Here is a 16608-nt window from a genome sequence, read left to right on the forward strand (position 1 = left end):
AGGAAACAGCCTACTGTAAAGTGTGAAAGGGCACACTGTTGACATTGACTCCCCGCTGTCCTGTTTTGTGAAATATGGGTAAGTAATATGAAAAAAGTTAACAAAATGTTCAGTTTGGCAAAATATAGACTTTCAGATAAATTCTATTGTTTGTTACATTCTATGTGGTTCCAGTTGTCACATTCCTCTCAAATGAACGATGAAACAAGTTTATATGTCACACAGTCAGTGCTTCAAAAGGCAATTCAAAGCCAGGAGCTGGCTGTTCATCAGATAAATACTTGTACATTAAAAGAAATATGCATGCAGCTTTCTACTGCAAATACCTTGCCAAACATTTTCAGTCTTTCACCATCGTCCAAAACGATCTCTGAACAGAGGAAGATCAGCTGAACAGCGCAACAAGAGTCTGTGCCAGTCCATCCCGAATCTCTTGGCACACATAGCTTTTCCTGTCTCCTGAGAAATATGCCTCTCTGTTTAAAATTCTCTTTTGTATTATCTTCCATCTTATCTTTCACTGCTTTACCAGTAACAATCTGTAATCCTTTAAATAGAAAAATATTTTCCAAAAAATGTTTTTAAAAAATATGAAATGGCCTAGCAGAGGATAAACCAGAAAATACAACAATTTGCCAAGAATTTGTGGCTTTGTCCTTCAGTCTCTGCAAGGCGGTGACATGTCTATCTATCATGTTGATGAGAGCACCAATCTTTGGCTGTGGAATTAGAGTGCACTGCAGGAGTTCCAGGTAGACTGGTATATTGGGTCCTTTTTTATTAGGAATGGAAGAAAATGGTCCACATATTTTCACCGCTGTTTATACCTTGTAACTGTCCATGTTAACAGACAGCTGTGCAATTTATTTTCCAAATTATCAATAGAAATTCGTATATGGAGACGTTATTGTGCAATGCAGTAGATAAATCTTACTATGCGTCTTGGTTTCTCATTAAGGATAGTGTATACTGTACTTCTCCCATACATGCAATGTAAAACTACAGATGTGTGGTCACTCTTTGACTTCTCATGTAGGCCTCCAACGTGGAACATGACTACTTCAATGGGTATTTAAGTGGTGTAATTACACTGATGGTGTAATTGTGAACTTGGCTATCGCATATCTCAGAGGCTGTGGTATGGTCTGGATTGGCCTTCCCAGCTAGGTGGGTTAGGCTCAGTCTATGGGCTCTTTCATAAAGCAGCTGAAATTTTAATTTCTCTCAATTAATAAAATACCCAGTGTGGGGTCACAGGGCAGCTGGCGCCTATTCTGACAAGCAAAAGGCACTAGGCAGGATACACCCTGGATAGAACGGCAGACCCACACGCACTCACACCAGGGCCAGTTTCCTCAGAAACCAATGAACCTACCCATATGTTCCTGGCCCTGTGGGAGGAGAGAACATGCAAGCTCCACACAGATAGCTGCTCCGCTCTGGAACTGAGCCCAGGCCCCAGCACTGCAAGGCAGCAATGCTGACCACTGCACCACCCTGCCCTGCCAGTCTCGTCCTCATGTTCTTAGGATGGATTTACATTTAAAGTTACAACTCTTAAGAAGATAAAGCTGCCAATATACAAGGAATTACGTCTGTGTGCAATAGTTCATATACATCCTTAGGAAAAATGCTGGTTCATGACAGTAAATATATAAATACCACCCCTTTCCCCAGTGTAGTGTGTGAACAGACCAACCTGGGATTCAAGTTAGAGATTAATGGAAATGCATTTTTATGAAGAAATGAAGACTTCATAAAACTGAATCTTGCTCAGTTCCACTGAGTGTTGTTATGGCACTGCGCCCAATACATTGGACCAGATGGTCCAAAAACTTTTTGCTCACAAACATTGATTTATTTGAAAACACATTTGCCGTATATGAATGCCTCCTTAACGTGAAACTTTATGTTTCATAAACTGGAGATGTTTAATTGCTAGCAAATGTTTTCAAAAGCAAAAATCCATTACCTTTATTAAAAAGCATTTGAATATGTAATCCTTTTAGGAGTAAGAATGCTCAAATTAAAATGTGTTTCACAATAAACAACCATGCAAAACCATGCAGTTCTTTACTGCTGGTAGGATAAGTTAATAATTTGGTGCATATGTGTATAACTAGTAACACACTAAGCACATTTGTGTAACTAGTAGCACACTAAGCCCCACATACTAGACTGAACAGATTCAGTGAAAGCATTTGTTTACATTACAATACGATATAATGAGACCTAGTAATACTCTTCACTAAAAGGACATGTTAAATAAAAGAATGTCTTTCCATACAGTACAGTATGTCATAGGTTCAGTTTAAATTAAGCACCAAAAAGGCTTATGCTCTATCATATCATGCATTGACTGCATTTTAGACCAATGAATTTCCAATCAGGATCGGCAAATGTAGAAATTCAAAGAGGTTATTGAACTTACTGAAACATTAATGTATGAATTAAGCCTACTTAATAACAATCTGCATTAAAAACTATAACTATTAAAGGTATTTATATTTTTCAAATGTAAATTAACTCCAGAACCTAAGTACATGTTCATTTTGATATGAAATGTGAAGCATACTTTTTTGAAACAAAGTTAATAATGTGAAAATGGAGGCTTAATAAAGAAACAGTACATTGCCAATCATAATTTTATTTTCACTAAAACCACCTTAGTACTGTATAACACACTTAGAGAAAAGCTTGGAGAAACCTTCTTATTCATTTAAGGTCTTGTTCACTTATTCTGCAGTAGAGAGCACTGATTAGTGTTCTGGGCTCTGAAAAGAAAGGTTATGGGTTCAAATCAAGTGGTTTGCTTATGCACTGTTTTGTATAAATTGTTTCAGTACAATACACAGACAAAAGAATGCGCTCAAATGTAAGTACTGTATCTCTGGACTGAAGTATTAATAACGATGATGTACTGGCCACTTTATTTTGTTTAAGAGACAGCCTTAAATCATTAATTGCGCTGTCCATTGTTCAAGAACATGCAGAAAACAAACAGGAAAAAAATGATGATACAAAACGAAAAGATGGTCGTTCAGTCCATTTTGATAATTTTGCTTCTTTTGGCTGATCAGTGCCAGAAACATATCCAACCACTTCTCAAAGGATTCCAGAGTCTTTGCTCTTGAGACCAACTACTCTGAATACTGCTTCATGACTTCTTGCCCATCTGACCCTGTTCTGTTTATCAGCCTGACTAATTAGACGATATATTCCTTGTTCTTGCTTACTAGTAGTACAGTATATTTTAGAAAAGCTGATGTACCAAATCATATTTAGGAGGGTGATATGTAATTTCTCTATAATAACCTTTAATAAAATGTAAGAGGATATAATCCATTAATTGAAAAATTATATAAATTACGTTTTGTTTCCTTGATTGACACTAAAAAACCCCAGAGAGAGACATTGCTTAAAAGGATCGCTTTAAAATATTAAGTTTTGGTAACTACATAAAAAAATGCCTGGGGGTGTTCATAACACCATTTGTTGATATGATGGAGTGGAACATTTAATAAAAATGTATTGCACTCTTTGTGCTGGGTTTAATGTCTCCCCATGTAGTTTCCAGCAGTTCTTTCTGTCATGATCCTGTTAACCAGGTCTCTGACAGACAGAGGCTGTAATTGAACTTGCTCTCCACTCCTGACTTTCTCCACTATGGGGCCTAAGTAGGGTCGGCCAGCTATACTGAGTCAGCATGTGGTGCTGGAAGGTAAAATTGGGCACAGATGAAATCTTTGAAATACCTTTTGCAAAAAAAATACACAGCATGCCCCATAACCAGGAAACTGTCAGGAGTTAAGAGAAACTCCATTATTTCACATGCTGTACAGCTAGTGCACCTACAAACAACAGCCCCTTCTTTTTTTGAATCCAGATATAGATATGTCCAGAGTCTTCCAGAGTCTTCATTGGACTGATAGCATCTAGAGTTTCCTAAGAGATCTGCAGTTCAAAGCTGCTGCCAGCCAGAGATGAGATTTGACTATCAGAAGTCTGTCAATTAAAACCCTCCCTCTTTTATTTTCAAAACAAACTCCCTCTGATTTTTAGTTTCATACGAGGGGACACCTTTATGTGTGAAAATGCATTGAGTTTATGTTCACCCGTATTAATCCGAACCAAGATTTCATCTAAATCTCTGTACTGTATCACAAAAATGGTTAATAAAAGTTTTAAATATATTACAACTAATCTACTATTTTATATAGTTCGTTTTATGAATTTAAAGACCTTGTTAAGATGTTTTCCCTCTCTCTTAATTCAGGGTTTCTGAACAAATTCAGCATCAATGTATTCACTGCACTGTGATTACCTTCGTTTCTAAACAGCTGCAGAAGAATGTTTTGTCAGAAACATTCGTAAAATAATTCATTTAGTCATTTAAACCTCGTTTCCATCATATCTAGCCCAGTGCATGAAAACTAGCAAATTTATGTTCAATGCAGATAAGAATGAAAATGGGTAAGCTGCTTGGAAGATGATTTGCTCTTTTTGTGATGGACTCAGCAAACCAAACCTTTTAGGAGACTATTTTAAAAACAGACCACAATCCATTAAGTCCTTCATATTAACTTTCCACCCATCTATTAATTAATATTGTATAGACCCAGAATTCTGTTTAATTTACTTCAAGCACTGAAAAGCCCCTGGCCTCTGATGTTTCCCGTGTGATCTTTTTCATGTTTTTTTTAAAAAGAAACAAGCAGTCAGGTTTTTAGAAAAGAAGAAAAATTGAGAACAATAATGCTACTTCAATGCTGAGAAATATTGTGAACAAATTCCTCAGCATCATGAAGTCAAACTGAATAACAATAAATCAAACAAGGAAAGCTTGAAGTTGGAAAACTACCTTTTTTGTGTTTCATGTTGATCTGAGATAATTAAAAAGGGCATTGAGCCCCCCATCCAAAACCTCTGCGAGGGGTTTCAGCAGAGGGTTGTGGACAATGTGGAGCCCTTGGTCCAGTGGATGGCATGCAAGTCTCTTTAGCTTCCTCAGAAGGTAGAATTGCACAGGAACATTCTGAATGTCATTGAAGTCCACATTAAGCAACTCCAGGGATGTTAGAAAACAGAGAGTCTTCGGCAAGGAGTGGATATGATTGCCCTCAACGATGAAGATCTTTAAATTCACCAGGTGCTCAATCTGATCTGCTATGTTTTCCAGTCTGTTGCAGGCCAGGTGCAGGAAGACCAAGTTCTTCAACCTGTAAACGCAGGCTGGGATGTGGTCAATGCAGTTGTGACTCAGATTGAGCTTCTTCAGGCTGACCAAGCTGGTGAAGCTGTCTGGGAGGCAGGTGATGTGGTTGTGGGCCAGGCTGAGAACCTCCAGTCTGCTGCAGGCACTCAGCTCCTCGGGGACCTCTGTCAGAAGGTTCTTGTAGGCAAATAAGACACGGAGGTTCTTCAGCTGGCCAATCTCCGGAGGCAGGCTGGTCAGCTGGTTTCCCCACAGATTCAAAACCACAAGGTTTTCAAGGCCTCCCACAGCAGGGGGCAGTGTGCTCAGGCAGTTCAGTGACAGGTTCAGCTTGTCCAGCTCAGTCAATTCCCACAGTTCTTCTGGAGCATTAGCCATTCCCCTCATGGCCAGACTCAGAACGGTATATCCAAAACGGACAATGATGTGCTTCCTTATTCTTTCAGCAGATGATAACTCTTCCTCTTTAGACGGAGCATTCCCTGTTTTTTTAACTTGCTTCTTCAACTCCTCCTTGGCAAAGTCTTTGGATTGCTTAGCTCCCATATCTTCAAAACAACAGCGCCTGCTTGATCAAAATGTCAAAGGGACATTTTATGCATAAGCTTCTGTGCAGGAATTTAAAAGGGAGGAAGGCTCTTTTCTTCTGTGTGCATGAAAGGTTTCCTGGACGCTCTTCTTCTTTTCCACTTTTATTTTTTTTAAAATCAAACACCCAACAACCCCCCCAAACAACTATCCAAATAAGAAACGATGGTAAGGTACAGCATAGAAAAGTTGTAGAATCTCTCTCTCAGCACAGAGCAGGGTGTTGCTGTGGTTCGCTAAATGAAAGGTGTAATGAAGAGCTGAAATACTAAATGTGCTGACCAGACCTGCTCCAGTTCCTACTGAATTTCACTGAACAGCTGCCACTGTCATTTCACTGCTTCGTCTGAGTGATAACTAACCTTGATTGTATTGAGGTCACTAGTATTCCACTTTTGTTAAGTCACTTTCTGTCATTGTATGGAAATCACATATCCTTGACCCCAGCCTATGTCATTTCAGCAAATAATGTATTGTAGAAATTAACTTTCTTTCCTTTGAGCGGACATTGGATGTACTGGGATTGTATCACCAGTCAAGACAAGGAATCTAAGCATAAATAAATGCATGTAAAAAGAAATTGATTTCACTAGGATTTCCAAAGGAAATTCAAACACCACAAAGAAAGGATATTGTGACGATAATACCTAATAATGTATCCATTCACTTCATACACTAGTATCTAAGAACTACAAAAAGTAATGTACAGTAGTTTATAAAAAAAAAACTTTTAAATCAATATTCGTACTCTTTCTTGCTTATTTGTACGTTTGCTGTGGAATTTTGAATAAATCTCATGTACCGACTCCTGCTGATGTATTTTCGGGCTTTAGGGGAGATTACTGAGGATATTTTGAATCTCAATGCAAGCTTTGTATTTAAAAAAACAGAGACAGTTGATAAATGAGTGGCTTGTCGAACAGATAGCTTCTTTCTGAAAGCGTTGGCAATATTATCTCTTTCTCATTAGTTAACACAGTATTAAATATAACAACAAGCTGTGCATTATAAAACCATTAAATCACGTCTGAAAAAAGAAACTGTGCTTATGGACAACAATAGGACTGCTGGTGGAAGATTTATTCTGTGGCTGTGATTTAAGTCAGATATTTCATTGTGACTACATTCTAAATCAGAATGGAGAAATACTAGAAAAAATATGTACCAGAAAATGTTTCACAGCACATAAAGATACAGTTTGCTCAATACACCCAAAATTATATATATACTGTATATAAAATATATACTGTATATATTTTTCATATAGAACCATGTAACATCTGGAAAATGTTTGGGAAAAAATGAGCAGAAATCCTGAAGTATAACAATACTAGGGAATTACAAAAAAGAAGATTGTCTATTGATATTTTACATATCACATGTACATTCTAAAATAATATTTAACTTGAAGCCATTTTGACATATTAATTCAAATACATACTTTGCCATTAAAATGTAGTTTTTCTGTCTTTACTACAGCAGTTGCCACTTACAGCTTTGTTTTTGGAATCTTCATGATATTGAAAGTCAGCAATCTCTCTCAGTCTGTGAGTTCATGTACAAGTTTATCCATTTCATATGCGGGCATCATTAAGGCAAAGATTACAACAAATAATTAAATCGATCCAAGAATAAGTGAAAGCTCTTTAGTATAACCATGCCCACAGCATTGCTTAAAGACTCAGGTAAAACCAGCCACCGCTACTGTGACTGGAAAGTAAAAGTATGCTTTCAATAAACGTATTATATTTCAGCAGCTGAAAGGAAGATGTTTCTCTAAAGCTCATAGTGAAAAGACCAACCAAAATAAATAAAAGAACCAATGAAGATGTAAGTGTATATGTAGCATATGAAAAATAATTTATTTTTAGACATAGACCTAGGGATTAAAGTATCAACTTTATTTTTCAAAGTCGGATTTACACTTGAGGAATAAAAATAGAGATTTATTAGATGCCTTTTTTTGGGGTAGAGAAGATATTTCAAAAGCTCCTGCCTCACTAAATGAATTCCAGTAATAAAATATATGACTTTCTTTTAAAGCTGAATAAACACAAAGTAAGTATTATTTGTTTCTTTAAATGTCACTCCTTTCTTGTTGCTTTAGTTACCTGACACCAGCCAGTACTCATTCCCTCCCCCTAGCAGTGTAACTCACAGAGGGGTTCATTTACAGCAAATAGTTTCTTTCTTCATAATAAAAATGGAGTGAACAAAGTCTAGTCCACAAGTTTAACTGTATACAGTATTAGATGCAGGAAATCCCTGCATGTACTGTGTTAAATATTGTGTTCATATATTGTTTAATTAGATATCATTTTGACATGAAATCTGTTTGTACAGTATCATGAATATTTTATGCAATAGCAGAAAAGAGGTAAATACAAGATACTAGCCAAGAAGCCACATGCTTGGAGAGGGCTAAAATAAGAAAGGCAGCAATATAGGAACAGTGTGTCAGGTGTGGCCTTTAATGCACAACAGAAATGACTTCAAGAACCTATTGAAGTCTCTGTTCTAGTGAAGTTCTTGTTTCCCTTTTATAGTTATGTCTTTTGGTCTATTTTTTTAAAACATCATTCCTCTTTATGATTCTGTCACTACTAATTACTCTTTTTGACAGTACAGTATTCTAACAGATATTCATATCCTATTTGAAACTGCATCCTGAGCTTGAAAATATGTATTTTACATTTCTTGGTCTTGAGGTGATTTACAAGGCACAACTAAAAAATAAAAATACAGTCTTCTCTGAACCTTGGGAATTAATTGTTATTGAAATAAACAAGTATTTTTTATTAAAAAGCAATGTTTTCTTCACACAAAGAATTACTGTAGATAAAAATACTTCGAACTACATTTTTTAAGATGAGATCACTTTATTGGCCATATTTCTTGTATTAGGAATTTGTCTTTTCACAGACCCCAGCTTGCTCTCCATGAGACACACAGACAGAGAGAGAAGCTTGGGGTCAGAGCGCAGGGTCAGCCATTTATACAGTGCCCCTGGAGCAGTTGGGGTTAAGGGGCTTGCTCAGGGGCCCAACGGAGTAGGATTCCTCTGCTGGCTGCAGGCTATGAACCAGCAACCTTCCAGCCACAGGCGCAGATCCTCAGCCACAGATGTTTTAATGTCAAGGATATTGCAGTTGCATCACTAAGCTAATTACTATGTTTGACTGGATGTTAATTTATGTTCATGTTTTCATTTGCTGCAATGAGATCAGTTTATGAGTGAGTTACACTGACAGTCAGTTGATCACTAGCTATTATTTAGACTTTAGATTAGGTGGTTTTCGATTCGATCTCATTGTGAATGACATGAAAACAGGCCCCTTTTAAAATGGGCAATGACACTTAAAAAGCTGTATTTATTCTCATCGTAATTACTTCGTATTTCCACTATAACCACATGTACTATAGAAATATATAGAAACCTGGTTTCTTATTATTCTGACTATTTACTTTTCTTCAAATTTTAGGACGCTGTGTTTGGTGTTACTGTATGTATAAAAGTGTATCAGCGTAGCTATGACTGAAAATCTCAGATAAATTCATTTGCATGTTTTTAGAATAAGCAGAATGTTAATTATTTAAATCCTCTAACAGCTTACAATATGTAGCTTGGCTATTGTAGGAATGAAGGCTTATAAAAAGCACATTATAACAGTCCAAATTAGTACACTAATGCGGCTGACATAATGTAGCCTGGGCTCTAACTGTATCTGGAAATGGATCTTGTTGATGTGTTTGTTAGCATTAACTGCCAAATGAAGACTGACAAAGGATCCGACTTATCCCCAGTGTATTTTTAACCACCTGTCCTTCTGTTAATCAGGGACCGAGGCTAATATAGTCACAGGTCTCTGTAACTTATATGTGAGTGTATCTGTGTGTGGTTGGGTAAGGGTATGCTTGTTTGTGAAGTAGTGGAACAAAACACCCAGCTGACATAAACACTGCCTGTATAGGGTACTTGTGAATATAAGCATAAGACAGATAACAATTCAGAAATGCCATTAATTACCGAGAGATATGTCACAATACATATTTATGTGATTTTGTGCAATTGTTAAAACATTGCCTAGCTGTATTGTCTCCTTTGTGCTGTACAAAATAATTTCATAGTGCGGTAGGACCATGCTAGAAAATTGCATTGCATTGTTTAGTATTCTTCTCAAGTCTTCTGTCTTTCCTCCCCTTTCTTCAGAGATGTTTAGAAGCTTAGAAAAAAGGAGAAAACTCGTTTTAAAAGGCATGACATGAAAAGGGGCACTTAAAAAGCTGTATTTATTCTCAAAGTGATTACTTAGTATTACACTATAGCTACATGTACTGTCTTCATGGAGAAATCTGTTTTTTCCAGATGTACTTTTCTTCAACTTTTAGGACGCTGTTTTTAGTGTTATGTATAAGAATGTGTCAGAATGCTTTGTGATTTGCAAAACAATCCCAAAAATATTTTGTATTCCACAGTGTTTAAAATATTGCAGCCTGCCATCCCTCTAATCCTAATTTGCTGGCACAACAATGGCAGTGGATGTGTAGGGCACAGGTGCAGCACTTCAGAGGGCTCTAGCTAGAGGCAGCTCCGACCACTACGAAGGCAGCAAATCTCCCTGCAATGCCGTTTAAAAGAGAATTAGCAAGAGTACAAAAGGAAGCCTACATAAATCAAAGGTATCAAACACCTCTGTGTTATTGACATGATTGTATACTTCTAGATGTCTGATGCAAACCCCAGGGCCCATGAGTGACCATGTGGGAAGTCCCATCTAGGTACTGAAGGTTCTGATTTGTTTATGTTAAGATTAGAACACTTCATTGGCCATCTATACAATGTCTTGTATTAAGAATTTGTCTTTTCACATACCCCAACCTGCTCTCCATGAGACACACAGACAGGGAGAGAAGCTTGGGGTCAGAGTGCAGGGTCAGCCATTTATACGGCGCCCCTGGATCAGTTGGGGTGAAGGGCCTTGCTCGGGGGCCCAACGGAGTAAGATTCCTCTGCCGGCCACGGGATACGAACCGGCAACCTTCCAGCCACAGGCGCAGATTGTTGGCCACAGAGACACTGCTCCACCCATGATGTCCTGCCTGTGTTTCGGTGTCAATTCTATTCTTAAACTGTGCCTACATGCATCAAAGGGAAAGGACGAAGTTTTCCTTGCATGGCACCCCTCGTGCCATTGTCCATTCAGATCTATTGTAACCAAATACTATGGTTTCGAATTGTAGTAACGTCACGCTTTAGAGAATGTGTATCCTCCAGGTGGAGTGCTGCCCGCTGGAAATGCAGTCACATGACTGTGGTGTGGCCTCCTCCAGAGGTTAATGTGTTTTCAGAACCACATCTCTGATATTTCCACTGTGAGAGAAGCCCAAATAAATCCTTGGGGGTGAAGAAAAAATCTGATATACTGATAGACAACAATCTGACAGTCTTTCTGGAGACCTTTTTTCATCTCCATTGGACCATTTACCGTACTGCAAACTACAAACCATTTTTGTTTAATATACAGTACTTTATTACTTTCAGTTCTTCCCTCACTATTTGAATCATTTTCATATTTTTATTAGACTGTCTAGTTGTATTTTTTAGCTGTCCTGTAAAGGTCTTGAGACCCTTCATGGTTTTCACATTTTATCGCTTTAAAGCTTGAAGTCATGACAGCATTTAATCTTTGTTGTAGACACAACCTACTCCAAAACGCAAAAACTAAGAAGGAAAGAATTAATAGTAAAGAAAATGGAAAGGTCTCAATTGCATAAATATTCAAATCAAATATTCAAATTGGTGGGCAAAGTTCACATTTCTTAACAAACCACACAAGTAATTGGGTGGCTTCTGTCTGTGTGCAGTAATGATGCTTCACATTATTTGCGGAGTAAAAGGTCTCTGTAAGGTCCTGCAGTCTGCAAAAATTCATGCAAAAATTCAAAGACCAAGGGGCTTTCAGAACAACACAGGAATTACGTTAAGGTAAAAACATTTCAAAGACCCTTAATATCTCTGAGCATGACGAAGTCGACCATTAAGAACTGGAAGGCACCCAGGCACTGCCTAGATTGGAGCTGTCCCTGCAGAATGAGCTGCTGGCCCAGGAGGAAATTGGACAGGGTGGCCACTATGAGGTCAATGACGACTTTGAAAGAGTGTAGAGTCACTCTACAAATGCGGCTTGTATGGTGTTGAAAAACAAACAAACCAAATGCTGCATGGAGTTTGCAACAAAGCATCTAAATGATATGGCAAACATGTGGCAAAGGATTCTGTGGTCTGGCAAGACAAAATTGGAACCTTTTGGAAAAAATACAAGATGTTACATCTGTCAGAAACCCAAAATAGTGCATCACTGACTCAGCACCACCTCTACTATAAAGCATGGAGGTGGCAGCATTATGTAACGGGTCTTCTCATAGGCAGGGACTGGGAAGCTTGTCAAGGTTGATGGGAACATACTGTAGATGAAGCCAAGTCCAGGGAAATCATAGTGTAAAACCTTCTTCAAGCCTACAACTGGGACAAGATGTAATCTCTCACCAGGACAATGATCCAAAGCACAAAATCAAAGCTACACTGTAGAGGCTTGAAAATAAGAAACTGAGTGTTCTTGAGTGCCCTAGTTAAAGTCCTGACTTGAATCTTATTGAGAATCTGTGAAAAGTCTTCAAACTGCTGTCCATACAATTTGAGATAGCTTGAGCAACTCCAAAAAAGTATGTGCAAAACAACACCACTGAAATGCAATCAACATATTTTTTTGCTGCAACCTGTATTAGAATATGCAATAAAGAAGTCTTAATACTCTTCAGTTTGACCATTTTATTCAGGCTTTGAATAAAATATTAATTTAAAAAATTGTGTAAGCATCATATTGTAATTTCACAAAAGAGGATATCATAAGAAGGGTCTGAATACTTTTTCAAAGCATACCGTTGGTACTTCTTTTGCAATCTAAATTTTTGATATTTTGCTAGAATGATCAAGATTTTGCTTTAAATGATCTCATGTACATGAAAACTTAACATAATTATTTATTTCAGCATCTGTCTAGGTATTTAAACACATCTCTTAGCCCAGGTGCTAAAGCTGAGTTATATCCACCTCTCACTGAGGTGTTCAGAAAGAGATGCTTTGCTTCTGTTCATTCTTATCGGTCATTCTTCACTGGATTTACTGTAAATACTTCTCTGGGATAGAAGAAATGAGAAAATTGTCAGTCCAGGTCTTTGGCAGTCATTAATAATCCTCAAGCTATTCTGTCAGGATGCAGAGATTTTTCTTGTAACTTCAATCACTGTAGGATCGTAAACTGGTCATGATTTACTTGTGATGATGCTCATTAAACAGTAACAAACAGGAACAAGCGACTGTCACTGTCACTGATTTCCCTGACCAGGACACTCCAGAGTTTCTGCACACACTGCTGGATCGCTTGCTAGCTTTCACTTTGTAGACCCCAGACAGCCAGGGTCTTTGTAATTGCTGTCTCTGGTCCCAGAACCCCTCTCACTTTCTCTGAATCTCTTCTGGTTTCTCCGTTCTATTTATAGGAAATCACAAGGCATCTCAATGAATTTGCTGTTGCCCTTAACAAATATGATCAGAGGGTTTACCCAAAGACTTTGGTCTTATTCTGCTATGCCTGAGCTAGAAGGAAACTTAATGATTATCTTTTTATTAAAAAAAAGATGTGTTTCAGTTGTGGTAAGTGATCTGACTGCTATTTCTTTTCATTTTATGCATGCTGTTTAATATGTTCTTGTTTTATGTAGAAGCCACGTGTGTAATTTCTGTCTTTTAGTTGAGCAATTTGAAAATAGAAAATAGAGAAATCGTCTGAATTTGTTGAGATACAGAATAACAGAAGCTTGAAATAAACATGTATATCTAAATACTTTTCTCCATAAATAAAAAACTTGGGCATCTTCCTTACTTTGAATGTACAGTATATACAGTAATTCTATATTTTACTGCAGAACTAAGAAAAATAATTGTAAAATATTAAGGGGACAACTAAGAATAGACTAAATTTTCATGTGTGATGTATGTTTGCAAATTTGCATTATGAAAGGATGGTTGTGTAATGTGGTTTTATTGTTCTCTAAAATAAATAAAAAATAGAAAATACGGAAATCATTTTTTTTCACATTTTCTTAACAGGCCCATTTTATTTTTGTCCAGTTCAGATCTGCCTGCTGTCCCCTGCTGTCCCCAGTCCCTGCTTTGTCCTCTGCACATTTTACACATTTTATGCCATGACCACAGACCACAGCTCCCACAGAAACCGACTGTTCCAACACAGTGATAACCCATGAGATTTTTGACAGAAATACAGACATTATGTAAGCTCATGATTTCTGACAAACCTGAGACACTTTCTTAGTACTCACCTATTCAGGCTGTACACTTAGAACTAGAGATCTACTCCTCTGCCCGGCAGCATTCAAGTTGATGACATATGGACCATATGACACCAACTATTCTGGAAAATTTCTACATATTTTTTTTTCATCACTGCAAACTTATGTTTGTCATCAAGTGTGTAACCACTTGCATTTATGCTACATTTTATATTAGCAAACCCCCACGAGACATCGAAATACAGATCTCCATGCAGCACAGGAGCTGTAGTCAGAATGCAGGATTTAACAAGAAGCAAATCTAAATTAAGTAGGAAATGTAATAAAAATCTTAAAAGTAAAAAATGTGGAGGGTGGCACAGTGGTGCAATGGTTAGGATTGCTGCCTCTGGGGACTTGGATTCAGTTCGGACACTCCACTCAAAGCGCTTTATGGGTAATGGGGAATCCGACTACCACCTGGATGATGTGCCAGTCCGCTCCCCACACACCAGCTCTCAGTGGGGAGGAGAGCAGAGTGATGAAGCCAGTTCACAGATGGGATTATTAGGAGGCCATGACTGGTAAGGGCCAATGGGAAATATGGCCTGGGCACCAGGTTTACACCCCTACTCTTTCCGAGAAACGCCCTGGGATTTTTAATGACCACAGAGAGTCAGGACCTCGGTTTTACATCTCATCTGAAAGACGGCACCTTTTACAGTGTAGTGTCCCCATCACTATACTGGGGCATTAGGACCCACATGGACCGCAGGGTGAGCACCCCCTGCTGGTCCCACTCACACCTCTTCCAGCAGCAAATGTAGTTTTTCCCAGGAGATTTGGCCAGGCTCACACCTGCTGAGCTTCAGTGGGCTACCAGTGGTGAGTTGCAGGGTGATATGGCAGCAGGCTGTTGGGATGCCATCTGCAAGGAGTCTGTATGTTCACACAGTGTTTATACTGGTAGGTTAATTGGCTTCAGGGAAAACTAGCCCTGGTGTGAGTTTATGTGACCTGTGATAGACTGTCACCCCAACCAAAGTGTACCCCACCTTGCACTTGTTGCTTTCCGGGATAGGCTCCCTAAACTGAAGCAGTTAGAGAATGGATATATGGAAAATATATATTCCTCAGAGGAAGGCATGTTTTAGAGAAAAGTGCAAGGTTACATACAGAACTGTAAAAGTAACTGAAGATTAACCTTCTACACTATGGATTGAAGATTACTCCCTTGCAAGCAACACTTTCATAACATGATACATTAAATTATGTTATTATTATCATTATTATTATTATTATTATTATTCAATAACATTTTTGTGTTTCACATTAATTAATTTGTCCAAAGGAGGTATGAATAAAATAATGTTTCATTGCCAGAAAAAAAATATTTCTGCCTAATGTCTCTGCATCCGCTTGACCTGAGTACCAGTTCCTCATCAGTAATCGTTCCTCAGCAGAGGAAATTGAGTGCTGAGAACAATCACCCCTCCCCCCCCCCCCCCCCCCCTTCACTGATTGTCACACAAAAGAGAGAACAACAGAGAGAAACATAAAGCAGGTCATCTGAAATGACTTCAGTTTAAAAAAATGAGAAATGTATTTTTCTGGATTTGCTTTGTATACACACATACTGTATATATATTAGCTTCTGTATATATTCTGGGTACTATAAGGCAGGACTCTGTTCCTTGCAAGTCAGACTTGTTGCTTATTATTCAGCAATGATTAATATCGTTATTCTTGATGTGTAAATTTTCCCTTGAATCAATAGCTTTACAACAAGGATCCTCTTTGTTTACCTCAGTGTTAAAAACCTCTTTGTTTCACACTGTGTAAAGTCAATCCAAACTGAAACTCCTTTATTATTTTGTCACCATCATGGTTCACCATTTACAGGGTTTTTTTTAACTCCTTTTGTAGATCAGACATCACATCAATGAGATTTTACACAAGGATTACTTGAAACCTGGTGTATGCTGTAACAACCTGAGCTTTTAATGTTTCTATTTACATTGACGATGTTTTCTACATTTCTACAGATTTTCTACGTTTTCTACAGATAGTAAGGCCTATAATTTCATTATGATTTATGAAGAAGGCAAATATATAATTCTATAACTTTTTTCTTTTGTCACAATTCGTGTGTTTCCTATTTTGGCAGCTTTTTAAAGCTAAACCATTGTTTGCAACACTTCATATAGCAAGATTCCTTAAGGAAATTACAGCAAATGCAACTCTCCACGTAAGCTGTAAGTGATATTTTGGCTATTTAAGGTATTGCAGTGATTGCCCTGTTCTCCCTAGCAGTGTCATGGGTGCAGAAGGAGGGCAAGATAACAGGTACCCCAGGATTTATTACCGTCGATGTTAACAGGTGGGTGTGCTCCTCACACAGGGGGACAAGCTGTAGAGAGAGACAACTAAACAGACAATGCACAATATTAAATATT

At 37.9% G+C, this 16608-nt stretch overlaps 1 protein-coding gene across 1 annotated transcript; it reads right to left on the reverse strand.

Moving 5' to 3' along the window:
* Nucleotides 1-4873: 4873 nt before the first annotated feature.
* lrrc30a (leucine rich repeat containing 30a) lies at nt 4874-5761 on the reverse strand. The gene has a single exon (XM_088919678.1). It carries the CDS (start codon nt 5759-5761, stop codon nt 4874-4876), a length of 888 nt encoding a protein of 295 aa, XP_088775804.1.
* Between the last annotated feature and the right edge of the window lie 10847 nt (nt 5762-16608).

The sequence above is a fragment of the Atractosteus spatula genome, chromosome 6 (assembly GCF_055471065.1).
Source record: "Atractosteus spatula isolate fAtrSpa1 chromosome 6, fAtrSpa1.hap1, whole genome shotgun sequence".
NCBI classification, from domain to species: domain Eukaryota; kingdom Metazoa; phylum Chordata; class Actinopteri; order Semionotiformes; family Lepisosteidae; genus Atractosteus; species Atractosteus spatula.